The sequence below is a fragment of the Balaenoptera physalus genome (assembly GCF_965194825.1).
Source record: "Balaenoptera physalus genome assembly, chromosome: 13".
NCBI classification, from domain to species: Eukaryota; Metazoa; Chordata; class Mammalia; order Artiodactyla; family Balaenopteridae; genus Balaenoptera; species Balaenoptera physalus.
The window spans coordinates 81032339-81046091 of NC_138892.1; the positions used below are offsets into that span (position 1 = coordinate 81032339).

The 13753-nt window shown below is 37.1% G+C and overlaps 1 protein-coding gene across 12 annotated transcripts in view; it reads right to left on the reverse strand.

Annotated features, from left to right (window-relative positions):
- Positions 1–13753, reverse strand: part of DNM1L (dynamin 1 like) — a 64471-nt gene that overhangs the window by 31007 nt on the left and 19711 nt on the right. For 8 of the 12 annotated variants that reach the window (XM_082419734.1, XM_082419732.1, XM_082419731.1 and 5 more), the window contains exon 2: positions 1538–1685. The exons of the other annotated variants lie outside the window; for them this stretch is intronic. In XM_082419734.1, the coding sequence (XP_082275860.1) occupies positions 1538–1685 (148 nt within the window). The remainder of the gene's footprint in view (positions 1–1537; positions 1686–13753) is intronic. 12 annotated transcript variants of the gene reach the window in all.

Sequence of the window (13753 nt, forward strand, 5' to 3'; positions counted from 1 at the left end):
CTACCTAATATAATTAAAAGACTCCTACATATCCTCTGGCAGTCTATCCAAAAATATTTATCATTATATCATTATATGTTAACATCTACAACTTCATTAACTTGCTTTAGCGATTAACTTTCTGTAGTCATTGTAGATGCCCATGACAGGTCTTTTTTTGTCCCCTTAAAAAAAAAAAAATCAAGCTATCACAACAATGCTCCTATAATAAGTAAAGGAAAAGATCAGATACAGAAATTAAAGTAACTTCAATTGCATGAAATTATCATCCCATCTTAGATTAGAATATAAGAAACAGAATGAAACTTCATTGAAAACAGATCTCTGCAGAATGAGAAACAAACATGGTACTCTGCTGCAAATGCAATTTAATACTTAGAACATTTTATAGACTTTTATAAATAAGACAAAATGTGAACCAAACACTGAAGATTAAACATATTACTCTCATCAAACGTTCCAAACCTCACTAATGTAAAAGTATGATTAATAGAGGATACATATTTAATAGGCAATTTAAAACATGCTAATAAAGATAGTGTGTCTTAAAATATTTTCAGTTTAACCAAAGAAGAACTGCTATAAAGGATGGTGCATATTTTCTTATCATGATACTCCACATTTACTATTTGGGTGAGGGAGGAATCTAAAAAGTATGTGCTATATAGGTAAGCCTTAGCAAGAGAAGGATAGTAAAAAAAATAACAATAATTAGGGACCTCCCTAGCAGTCCAGTGGTTAAGACACCATGCTTCCACTGCAGGGAGCGCAGGTTCGATCCCTGGTCGGGGAACTAAGATACTTCATGCCATGTGGTGTGGCAAAAATAATAATAATTTTTTTAAAAAAACTCTTTCTAAAAATAATATTCATCTTAGATTGAAGGGCCAAAGATTCAAAACTAGCAGACAATGGCAAGACCAGAAAAGGGAAGGTAAGATAACATTGCTATGCTGAAAAGCTAAATCATTTTAATTTTACTTAAAAGTAAATCTTTAAACTAGAATCTAGAATATTTAAATTCTAGGGACTTCCCTGGTGGTCCAGTGGTTAAGACTCCATGCTTCCACTACAGGGGGCGCAGGTTCAATCCCTGGTCGGGGAACTAAGATCCCGTGCGCCGCATGGCATGGCAAAAAAAAGAAAATATTTAAATTCTAAAACAAAGTGAAAAAGCAAAAACATTGTTTTAAACACAAGGGAAAAAAGTTTAAAACACTCCAAAAGACACAAAAACTTTTAAAAATAACTGATTCTCGTTTACCAAGTAGCTCACTAGATCCTCCACTAAACAGCATTAACAACAGTTTACTAAACTGAATTACCAAAAAGGTTCTCTTTCAAAAAAGTTAACTCATGGTCCTCAAAAACAACAAAAATTACTCTTTTTTTACATGAGAAAAGATGCATACCACTTTTCTTCACAAGACTTCTGATTTTGCTACAGCCACTAATTTCTAATTAGCTCATATCTTTTTAAGATTGGACCAAAAATGAAGAATTTTAAAATAATTTTTATTCCAATTCTAAAATTTACCATTTTCTTCTCCTGTTGTTTTTCGTTTATCTTCGGGTGAAACATGGACTAGCTGCAGAATGAGAGGTCTCCGGGTGACAATACCAGTGCCTCTGGGAAGCAGGTCCCTCCCCACTAGGCTTTCTAGCACTGAGCTCTTTCCACTGCTCTGAAAACGGAATACACAAGAGCAAAATGAGTTTCTTAACAGATTTTTTTGTAACTCAGTAAGACTATGCTATATAATTACTTTAAAAAAATTATTGCAAAGTCTTTTAAAATGAAAGTTTAGTTATATTTTCTATTATATGATCTTTATTTCTTTAAAATAAAATAGTACAAAAAGAGAAAATATATACCCTAGTGCAAAATCAATTAGTTATGTGGTAACAATATCTATGATTATTTCATGGGATATATAAAAATTTATAACTCAAAAAAAAAGAGAGAGACAATATAAAAGCCCCAATTCCCCATAATTTTCCTACCTTTTCTGATACTCTCAACCATATAATATTAGGTAATTTCAAAACCTATATAACATTGGTATACATAAAATTATGTCCAGAATATGTAGATATTTTACATTAAATGGGATAGTAGTACTATGTGTATTTTTCTCTAACCCACTTTTATTTTTAATATAACAATCAGGGATATCATTCCATATCAATATATTTACTTCTGTGCTTAATAGTTAAATAGTATTTTGTATGTAAAACCAAACCCCAACTGATGGACATTTAAATGGTCCTTGCCACTATTAACAATGCTGCAATGAACATACTTTGTACATATAACCTTACTCACTTATCCTATGATCTCATTAGATTTACTTAGTTCACTAAATAAAACTGCTGTGATTAAAGAGCATACAGATTTTATGCATTCAGATACTACCAGACTGCACACTACAAGATGGGAGGCACCAAGCTATGCTTCATGTTCAATCTGCTGCATCCCCATCAGCATTGGGCATTACCACTTTTTTGAATCTTTGCTACTTTTTCTTGATAAACACTGACAGTTCATTTAAATTTGCATTTCTTTATTATTCAGTCTAGTATCACTTTGTTTAAGGGCCTTTTGTATTTCTCCTTCAGTGATTTGCTTGTTCAAATGCTGGTATATTATGCGTCTTATTAGTTTATAAAGATCTTTATCCATATAAGTATTTATTTTTTGTTGTTTTGAATATTTTCCCCCAACTTTTTATTTTGAAACTTTCAAAGCCACAAGAGTTGGAAGAATATTAACAGTGAATACCCATATACCTTAACAAAAGTACCATATACCTTAAATAATTATTAGTATTTTGACACATTTGCTTTATGTCTCTTCTTACACACACACATATTTTCTTTTCTTTTGCTGTCCCTTTTGAGAGTTGGTTAATATGTAATGACATTTCATCCCTAAATATAGTGGCATATCTCTAAGAATAAGGGCATTCTACTATGTAACCACACTACAATGATCACACTGTGGAAATTTAACATAGACACAATACCAATAAACAGTATATAATCAAATAATATATAAACTTGTCTCTATTATGCATTTTTATATTATACATAAATGTTTACAAATTTGCTATTTTTTTCAACTTTGTAATTCATATTTTTCTGTAACAGAATATGTTTTCCTTACTGTATTTTTTCTTAGTCAAAACTAGTACATCTTCTAATTTCATACTTTCTACAAAAGCAAAAACCCTAAACTCATCTACTGTATCAGAAAGGGTCTACAGGAAACAGATGGCCCATTCAAACTAGAATAATTTAAGGAGAGTTTAGTTACAAGTAGACTATTTACAAAGTTTTGGAAGAGGGGGATCACAAGGGATAGTGCAATAACGTGGGCTGGTAATGACAGAGCAGCTCTTATTCACTCACAAGCTCCAAAAGATGGATGAGAACTTTCAGAGAGCCAGCCTAAGGCACCTACACATAGGAAGTAAGCCAGGGGAATAAATACCCAGACTTTAGTCTCCTCCTTTCTCTAAGTCCTGCCAAGGCTCCCCATTTCCAAACCGAATAGGCAGAGGACATAGGGCCCCATTCCTGTTGTCCAGAAAGGTCCCCTATGATGGAGAAAAGTAATGTTGAGTGGATAAGGAGGGTCAAATTTAAGGTTATGTGGCACATCCGGTTTTGCTAGGTTTTGGAGTCCAGGTTTACCCCTCTCATAAGTAAAATGGGTGCTTCCCCCATTTCTTTTCTGTACTCTAAAATAATTTAAACAACACTGAAGGGGGACCTTCAAGATGGCGGAGGAGTAAGACATAGAGATCAGCTTCCTCCCCCCAAATACATCAAAAATACATCTACATGTGGAACAACTCCTATACAACACCTACCGAATGCTGGCAGAAGACCTCAGACTCCCCAAAAGGCAAGAAAATCCCCACGTAACTGGCCATGTAGCTGACAGGGTCTTGGTGCCCCAGCCTGGTGTCAGGCCTGAGCCTCCGAGGTGGGAGACCGAGTTCAGGACATTGGACCAACAGAGACCACCCAGCCCCATGTAATATCAATCTGTGAGAGCTCTCCCAGAGATCTCTGTCTCAAAGCAAAGACCCAGCTCCACCCAACGGCCAGCAAGCTCCAATGCTAGACACCCCATGACAAACAACTAGCAAGACAAGAACACAACCCCACCCATTAGCACAGAGGCTGCCTAAAATCATACTAAGTTCACAGACACCCCAAAACACACCACCAGACACGGCGCTGCCCACCAGAAAGACAAGATCCAGCCCCACCTAACAGGACACAGGCACCAGTCCCCTCCACCAGGAAGCCTACACAACCCACTGAACCAACCTCACCCACTGGGGGCAGACACCAAAAACAATGGGGACTACGAACCTGCAGCCTACGATAAGGAGACCACAAACACAGTAAGCTAAGCAAAATGAGAAGACAGAGAAACACAGAGCAGATGAAGGAGCAAGGTAAAAACCCACCAGACCAAACAAAGGAAGAGGAAATAGGCACTCTACCTAAAAATGAATTCAGAGAATGATGGTAAATATATCCAAAATCTTGGAAATAGAATGGAGAAAATAAAAGAAACGTTTAACAAGGACCTAGAAGAACTAAAGAGCAAACAAACAATGATGAACAACACAATAAATGGAATTGAAAATTCTCTAGAAGTAATCAATAGCAGAATAACTGAGGCAGAAGAACAGATAAGTGACCAGGAAAATTAAACAGTGGAAATAACTACCTCAGAGCAGAATTAAAAAAAAAGAATGAAAAGAATCGAGGACAGTCTCAGAGACCTCTGGGACAGCATTAAACGCACCAACATTCAAATTATAGGAGTCCCAGAAGAAGAAGAGAAAAAGAAAGGGTCTGAGAAAATATTTGAAGAGATTTTAGTTGAAAACTTCCCTAACATAGGAAAGGAAATAGTCAATCAAGTTCAGGAAGCAGAGAGAGTCCCATACAGGATAAATCCCAGGAGAAACACACCAAGACACATATTAATCAAACTATCAAAAATTAGATACAAAGAAAAAATATTAAAAGCAGCAAGGGAAAAGCAACAAATAACATACAAGGGAATCCCCATAAGGTTAACAGCTGATCTTTCAGCAGATACTCTGCAAGCCAGAAGGGAGTGGCAGGACATATTTAAAGTGATGAAAGGGAAAAACCTACAACCAAGATTACTCCACCCAGCAAGGATCTCGTTCAGATTCAACAGAGAAATTAAAAACCTTACAGACAAGCAAAAGTTAAGAGAATTCAGCACCACCAAACCAGCTTTACAACAAATGCTAAAGGAACTTCTCTAAGTGGGAAACACAAGAAAAGGAAAAGACCTACAATTACAAACCCAAAACAATTAACAAAATGGTAATAGGAACATACATATTGATAATTACTTTTAATGTAAATGGATTAAATGCTCCAACCGAAAGACACAGATTGGCTAAATAGATACAAAAACAAGACCTGTATATATGCTGTCTACAAGAGACCCACTTCAGATCTAGGGACATATACAGACTGAAAGTGAGGGGATGGAAAAAGATATTTCATGCAAATGGAAATCAAAAGAAAGCTGGAGGGGGCTTCCCTGGTGGCGCAGCGGTTGGGAGTTTGCCTGCCAATGCAGGGGATTGGGGCCTGGTCTGGGAAGATCCCACGTGCCGTGGAGCGACTAAGCCCGTGAGCCACAACTACAGAGCCTGCGCATCTGGAGCCTGTGCTCCGCAACAAGAGAGGTTGCGACAGTGAGAGGCCCGCGCACCGCGATGAAGAGTAGCCCACACTTGCCGCAACTAGAGAAAGCCCTCGCACAGAAAGGAAGATCCAACACAGCCAAAAATAAATATAAATAAAGAAAGAAATTGACACTTTACTTTAAAAAAAAAAAAAAAAGCTGGAGTAGCAATTCTCATATCAGACAAAATACACTTTAAAATAAAGACTATTGGGCTTCCCTGGTGGCGCAGTGGTTGAGAATCTGCCTGCCAATGCAGGGGACACGGGTTCAACCCCTGGTCCGGGAAGATCTCACATGCCGCAGAGCGGCTGGGCCCGTGAGCCACAGTTACTGAGCCTGCGCATCTGGAGCCTGTACTCCGCAACAGGAGAGGCCACGATAGTGAGAGGCCCGCGCACCGCGATGAAGAGTGGCCCCCACTTGCCACGACTGGAAAAAGCCCTCGAACAGAAACAAAGACCAAACACAGCCATAAATAAAAATAAATAAATTAAATTAAATTAAATTAAGACTATTACAAGAGACAAAGAAGGACACTACATAATAATCAAGGGATCAATCCAAAAAGAAGATAACAACTGTAAATATTTATGCACCCGACATAGGAGCACGTCAATACATAAGGCAAATGCTAACAGCCACAAAACGGGAAATCGACAGTAACACAATCATAGTAGGGGCCTTTAACACCCCACTTTCACCAATGGACAGATCAATCAAAATGAAAATAAATAAGGGAACACAAGCTTTAAATGACACATTAAACAAGATGAATTTAATTGATATTTATAAGACATTCCATCCAAAACCAACAGAATACACTTTCTTCTCAAGTGCTCATGGAACATTCTCCAGACTAGATCATATCTTGGGTCACAAATGAAGCCTTGGTAAATTTAAGAAAAATGAAATCATATCAAGTGTCTTTTCCAACAACAACGCTATGAGACTATATATCAATTACAGGAAAAAAACTTTAAAAAAACCAAACACATGGAGGCTAAACAATACACTACTTAATAACCAAGAGAGCACTGAAGAAAGAAAACAGGAAACCAAAAAATACCTAGAAACAAATGACAACGAAAACACAATGATCCAAAACCTATGGGATGCAGCAAAAGCAGTTCTAAGTGGGAAGTTTATAGCAATACAATCCTATCTCAAGAAACAAGAAAAATCTCAAATAAACCACCTAATCTTACACCTAAAGCAATTAGAGAAAGAACAAAAAAAACCCAAAGTTAGCAGAAGGAAAGAAATCATAAAGATCAGATCAGAAATTAATGAAAAACAAACGAAGGAAACAATAGCAAAGATCAATAAAACTAAAAGCTGGTTCTTGGAGAAGATAAACAAAATTGATCAACCATTAGTCACACTCATCAAGAAGAAAAGGGAGAAGACTCAAATCAACAGAATTAGAAATGAAAATGGAAAAGTAACAAGAGACACTACAGAAATACAAAGGATCATGAGAGATTACTACAAGCAACTATATGCCAATAAAATGGACAACCTCGAAGAAATGGACAAATTCTTAGAGAAGCACAACCTTCCGAGACTGAACCAGGAATAACTAGAAAATATAAACAGACCAATCACAAGCACTGAAATTGAAACTGAGATTAAAAATCTCCCAACAGGGCTTCCCTGGTGGCGCAGTGGGTGAGAATCTGCCTGTTAATGCAGGGGACACGGGTTCGAGCCCTGGTCTGGGAAGATCCCACATGCCGTGGAGCAACTAGGCCCGTGAGCCACAACTACTGAGCCTGTGCATCTGGAGCCTGTGCCCCGCAAGGGGAGGGGCCGCGATAGTGAAAGACCCGTGCACTGCGATGAAGAGCGGCCCCCGCACCGTGATGAAGAGTGGTCCCCACTTGCCGCAACTAGAGAAAGCCCTCGCACAAAACGAAGACCCAACACAGCCAAAAATAAATAAATAAATAAATAAATAAAGTAGCTATTAAAAAAAAAAAAAATCTCCCAACAAACAGAAGCCCAGGACCTGATGGCTTCACAGGTGAATTCTATCAAACATTTCGAGAAGAACTAACACCTAACCTTCTCAAACTCTTCCAAAAAACTGCGGAGCAAGGAACACTCCCAAACTCATTCTATCAGGTATCAGGATGAGGCCACCATCATCCTGATACCAAAACCAGACAAAGATGTCACAAAAAAAGAACAGTACAGGCCAGTATCACTGATGAACACGGAGACAAACATCCTCAACCAAACACTAGCAAACAGAATCCAACAGCACATTAAAAGAATCACACACCATGATCAAGTGGGGTTTATCCCAGGAATGCAAGGATTCTTCAATATACGCAAATCAATCAATGCAATACACCATATTAACAAATTGAAGGATAAAAACCATATAATAATCTCAATAAATGCAGAAAAACATTTCAAAAAAATTCAGCACCCATTTATGATAAAAACTCTCCAGAAAGTAGGCATACAGGGAAACTACCTCAACATAATAAAGGCCATATATGACAAACCCACAGCCAATATCATCCTCAGTGGTGAAAACCTGAAACCATTTCCTCTAAGATCAGGAATAAGAGACGGTTGCCCACTCTCACCACTATTATTCAACATAGTTTTGGAAGTTTTAGCCACGGCAATCAGAGAAGAAAAAGAAATAAAAAGAATCCAAATCAGAAAAGAAGAAGTAAAACTGTCACTGTTTGCAGATGACATGATACTATACATAGAGAATCCTAAAGATGTTACCACAAAACTACTAGAGCTAATCAATGAATTTGGTAAAGTAGCAGGATACAAAATTAATGCACAGAAATCTCTTGCATTCCTATACACTAACAATGAAAAATCTGAAAAAGAAATTAAGGAAATACTACCATTTACCATTGCAACAAAAAGAATAAAATACATAGGAATAAACCTACTAAGGAGAAAAAAGACCTGTATGCAGAAAAGTATAACACACTGATGAAAGAAATTAAAGACGATACAAACAGATGGAGAGATATACCATGTTTTTGGATTGGAAAAATCAACATTGTAAAAATGACTATACTACCCAAAGCAATCTACAGATTCAATGCATTCCCCATCTAACTACGAATGGCATTTTTCACAGAACTAGAACAAAAAATTTCACAATTTGTATGGAAACACAAAAGACCCCGAATAGCCAAAGCAATCTTGAGAAAGAAAAACGGAGCTGGAGGAATCAGGCTCCCTGACTTCAGACTATACTACAAAGCTACAGTAATCAAGACAGTATGGTACTGGCACAAAAACAGAAATATAGATCAATGAACAGGATAGAAAGCCCAGAGTTAAACCCATGCACATATGGTCATCTTATCTTTGATAAAGGAGGCAAGAATATACAATGGAGAAAAGACAGCCTCTTCAATAAGTGGTGCTGGGAAAACTGGACAGCTACATGTAAAATAATGAAATTAGAACACTTCCTAACACCATACACAAAAATAAACTCAAAATGGATTAAAGACCTAAATGTAAGGCCAGACACTTAGAGGAAACTCTAAGAGGAAAACATAGGCAGGACACTCTATGACATAAATCACAGCAAGATCCTTTTTGACCCACCTCCTAGAGAAATGGAAATGAAAACAAAGCTAAACAAATGGGACCTAATGAAACTTAACAGATTTTGCACAGCAAAAGAAACCATAAACAGGACAAAACGATGACCCTCACAAGGGCAGAAAATATTTGCAAACGAAGCAACTGACAAAGGATTAATCTCCAAAATATACAAGCAGCTCATGCAGCTCAATATAAAATTTAAAAAAAGAACCCAATCCAAAAATGGGCAGAGAAGCTAAACAGACATTTCTCCAAAGAAGATATACAGATTGCCAACAACACATGAAAGGATGCTCAACATCACTAATCATTAGAGAAATGCAAATCAAAACTAGAATGAGGTATCACCTCACACCGGTCAGAATGGCTGTCATCAAAAAATCTACAAATGATAAATGCTGGAGAGGGTGTGGAGAAAAGGGAGCCCTCTTGCACTGTTGGTGGGAATGTAAATTGATACAGTCACTATAGAGAACAGTATGGAGGCTCCTTAAAAAACTAAAAATAGAACTACCATATGACCCAGCAATCTCACTACTGGGCATATACCCTGAGAAAACCATAATTCAAAAAGAGACATGTACCACAGTGTTCACTGCAGCACTGTTTACAATAGCCAGGACATGAGAGCAACCTAAGTGTCCATCAACAGATGAATGGATAAAGAAGATGTGGCACATATATGCAATGGAATATTACTCAGCCATAAAAAGAAACGAAACTGAGTTATTTGTAGTGAGGTGGATGGACTTAGAGTCTGTCATACAGAGTGAAGTAAGTCAGAAAGAGAAAAACAAGTACCGTATGCTAACACATATATATGGAGTCTAGAAAAAGAAAATGGTTCTGAAGAACCTAGGGTCAGGGTAGGAATAAAGATGCAGACATAGAGAATGGACTTGAGGGCACAGGGAGGGGGAAGGGTAAGCTGGAACGAAGTGAGAGAGTGGCACTGACATAGCTAGTGGGAAGCAGCCGCATAGCACAGGGAGATCAGCTCCGTGCTTTGTGACCTCCTAGAGGGGTGGGATAGGGAGGGTAGGAGGGAGATGCAAGAGGGAGGAGATATGGGGTATATGTACATGTATAGCTGATTCACTTAGTTATAAAGCAGAAACTAACACACCATTGTAAAGCAATTATACTCCAATAAAGATGTTAAAAAATAAATAAAAATAAAAAAGAGACCTGTACCACAATGTTCGTTGCAGCACTATTTACAATACCCAGGACATGGAAGCAACCTAAGTGTCCATCGACAGATGAAGGGATATAGAAGATGTGGTACATATATACAATGGAATATTACTCAGCCATAAAAAGAAATGAAATTGTTATTTGTAGTGAGGTGGATGGACCTAGAGTCTGTCATACAGAGTGAAGTAAGTCAGAAAGAGAAAAATACTGTATGCTAATACACATATATGGAATCTAAAAAAACAGGGTTCTGATGAACCTAGGGGCAAGACAGGAACAAAGATGCAGACGTACAGAATGGACTTGAGTACACAGGGAGGGGGAGGGGTAAGCTGGGACGAAGTGAGAGAGTAGCACTGACATATATACACTACCAAATGTAAAATAGATAGCTAGTGAGAAGCAGCTGCATCGCACAGGGAGATCACCTAGGTGTTTTGTGACCACCTAGAGGGGTGGGATAGGGAGGGAGACGCAAGAGGGCAGGGATATGGGGATATATGTATACATATAGCTGATTCACTTTGTTATACAGCAGAAACTAATACAACACTGTAAAGCAATTATAGTCCAATAAAGATGTTAAAAAAAAAACCCGGAAATTTCCTCTTCTTTATGTGTTTGATTAAAAATCTATCCACAAAAGTCAAGTAATTCTCCTGGATTTTCAAATTTATAAGCATAACTACTTATAATATTTTTAGAAATTGTTCACTTTTCTTATTTCTAGTATTTTATCTTTTTCCACCCATTTAAAAAAAATTTTTTTTTAATTGGGGTATAGTTGCTTTAAAATGTTGTGCTAGCTCCTGCTGCACAGCAAAGTGAACCAGCCATATGTATACACATATCCCCTCCCTTTTGGATTTCCTTCCCATTTAGGTCACCACAGAGCACTGAGTAGAGTTCCCCATGCTATACAGCAGGTCCTCATTAGTTATTTTATACCTAGGTGTATATATATGTCAATCCCAATCTCCCAAGTCATCCCACCCACCCCTCCCTTTTCCCCCTGGTGTCCACACGTTTGTTCTCTACATCTATGTCTCTATTTCGGCTTTGCAAATAGGTTCATCTGCACCACTTTTATAGATTCCACATATATGCATTAATATATGATATTTGTTTTTCTCTTTCTGGCTTACTTCAATCTATATGACAGTCTCTAGGTCCTCTAATATTTTATCTTTATGTTCTTTTTTCAGACCAGATTTCCCAATTGACTATTATATTGATTTTATTGGTCAAATCTGTATTTTATTTAATTTTTTTTTTATATAAAGTAGATACTACTTTGTCTACTTCTTTTCTTCCTTTTTTTTTTTAAACTTTGGGTTTATTTATTTATTTATTTATGGCTGTGTTGGGTCTTCATTTCTGCGCGAGGGCTTTCTCTAGTTGTGGCAAGTGCGGGCCACTCTTCATCGTGGTGCACAGGCCTCTCATTATCACGGCCTCTCTTGTTGCGAAGCACAGGCTCCAGATGCGCAGGCTCAGTAATTGTGGCTCACGGGCCTAGTTGCTCTGCGGCATGTGGGATCTTCCTGGACCAGGGCTCGAACCCGTGTCCCCTGCATTGGCAGGCAGATTCTCAACCACTGCGCCACCAGGGAAGCCCTAATCTGTATTTTATTGATTTCATTTTGTAATTATTTATTTTTAATACTGTTAATTTCTTCTTGCTGGATTTGTTTTCTGGGGAAGAGGGTTATTTGGCCCATCCACCCTACACACACACATACATCTCTCAATAGGAGTCATCTCTATCTTCATTCTTCTATACTGAGAATCTTGGTTCTCAAGGACACAGTTTGTGGCCAAATTAAAAGAAAACACTCATTTGCTTTTTATTTCACATTACACAGTCTTCAAATCATAATACCAATACTACCACCACCAATATGATTATTGAAGATAGTTTTTAAAATATTTTGCACATGATTCCTCCATTCTCCTTCTCATCTGTTTACAGACCATACTTCCTTCTTTTTTTAACCCTCACTAAGTCTTGGTTCTACAAGTATGTGTATAGTACTAACTGTCAGTCCTTATATTAATGTCTCTCTAGTCATTTTGATTCTCTTCCTGAAGATTCCTCAGGAAGAGCCAATGGGAACAATATTCTTCAGTTCTAGCACACTGATAACAGTCTGTGACTTTTATACTTGAAAATCAGTTTGGTTATATGTAAAATATTGGGCTCATGCTTTCTTGAGTATCTTAAATATGGAATTCCATAATAAATTGTGTCTTTTCTCATAAATTCTCTCATAAGAATAGATCTTCTCTCATAAATTTTTACTGTTGAAAAATATAATAATCTGATTTTCCTTCCCTGATTTTGCTTAGAAGCCTGAAGAATTTTTATTTTTCCTTTAAAGTTCAATAATTTTACTAGACTGTGTCTTAGTGTTGGTCTTGCTGTGTCAATGTTCTCAGGCATGTGCTGAGCTCTTTCAAAATGGAGTTCCAAGTCTGTTTTTAATTCAGTTAAATTGTAAGTTTTAGTATCTGTTCTGCTCCCTTGCCATCATTTTTTTCTTCTTTGGGGATTCCTATTATACATATGTTGGATCTCCCCTGCCTGTTTTCAATATGTCAATTTCTATCAAATTCTTTTTACAGCTCCTTTTTATCCCGTCTTTAAAAATGTCTTCCTCCTTTTCAACATCTTTCTCTTTCAAAGGTATTATCTGTTATGTTTATATGCCCTGGTGTTTTCCTTCTAATTTGTCATTTCTAAAATAAATTTTCTTTCAATTCTAATATTTCACAAAGTTCTACCACCTAGCATTTAAAAATTTTTTTTCTTATGCAAACTTGTTTTTTTTTTTTTAGAAATGCCTTATTCTGATTATGTCTTTTGTCTTAATATCTAATGGTTTTCATCTGTTCTGTGGACGTCTTTCTGGTGTGCTTTCATTGTCTATAGGAATGCTATTTGGAGTCCCATTTTTCTTCAGATACTTTGTAAACTTTTGACAACAATCATTTCATATTGTTGATATTTAAATGAAGTTCATTTTCCTGAAGTTTCAGAAGGAGTTTTGGCCTAGAATAGCTATTCTAACTTCACTCTAAAACTCTCCCTTGTTTTTGTACAGTGTTTGAAAATAAAGTTCTTTGTTTTCTGAGATATCTTGATTCTGTTCCTCTCCACCACTTTTATCTGGACCTTCTCTTTTCTTTGTATTCTTCAGG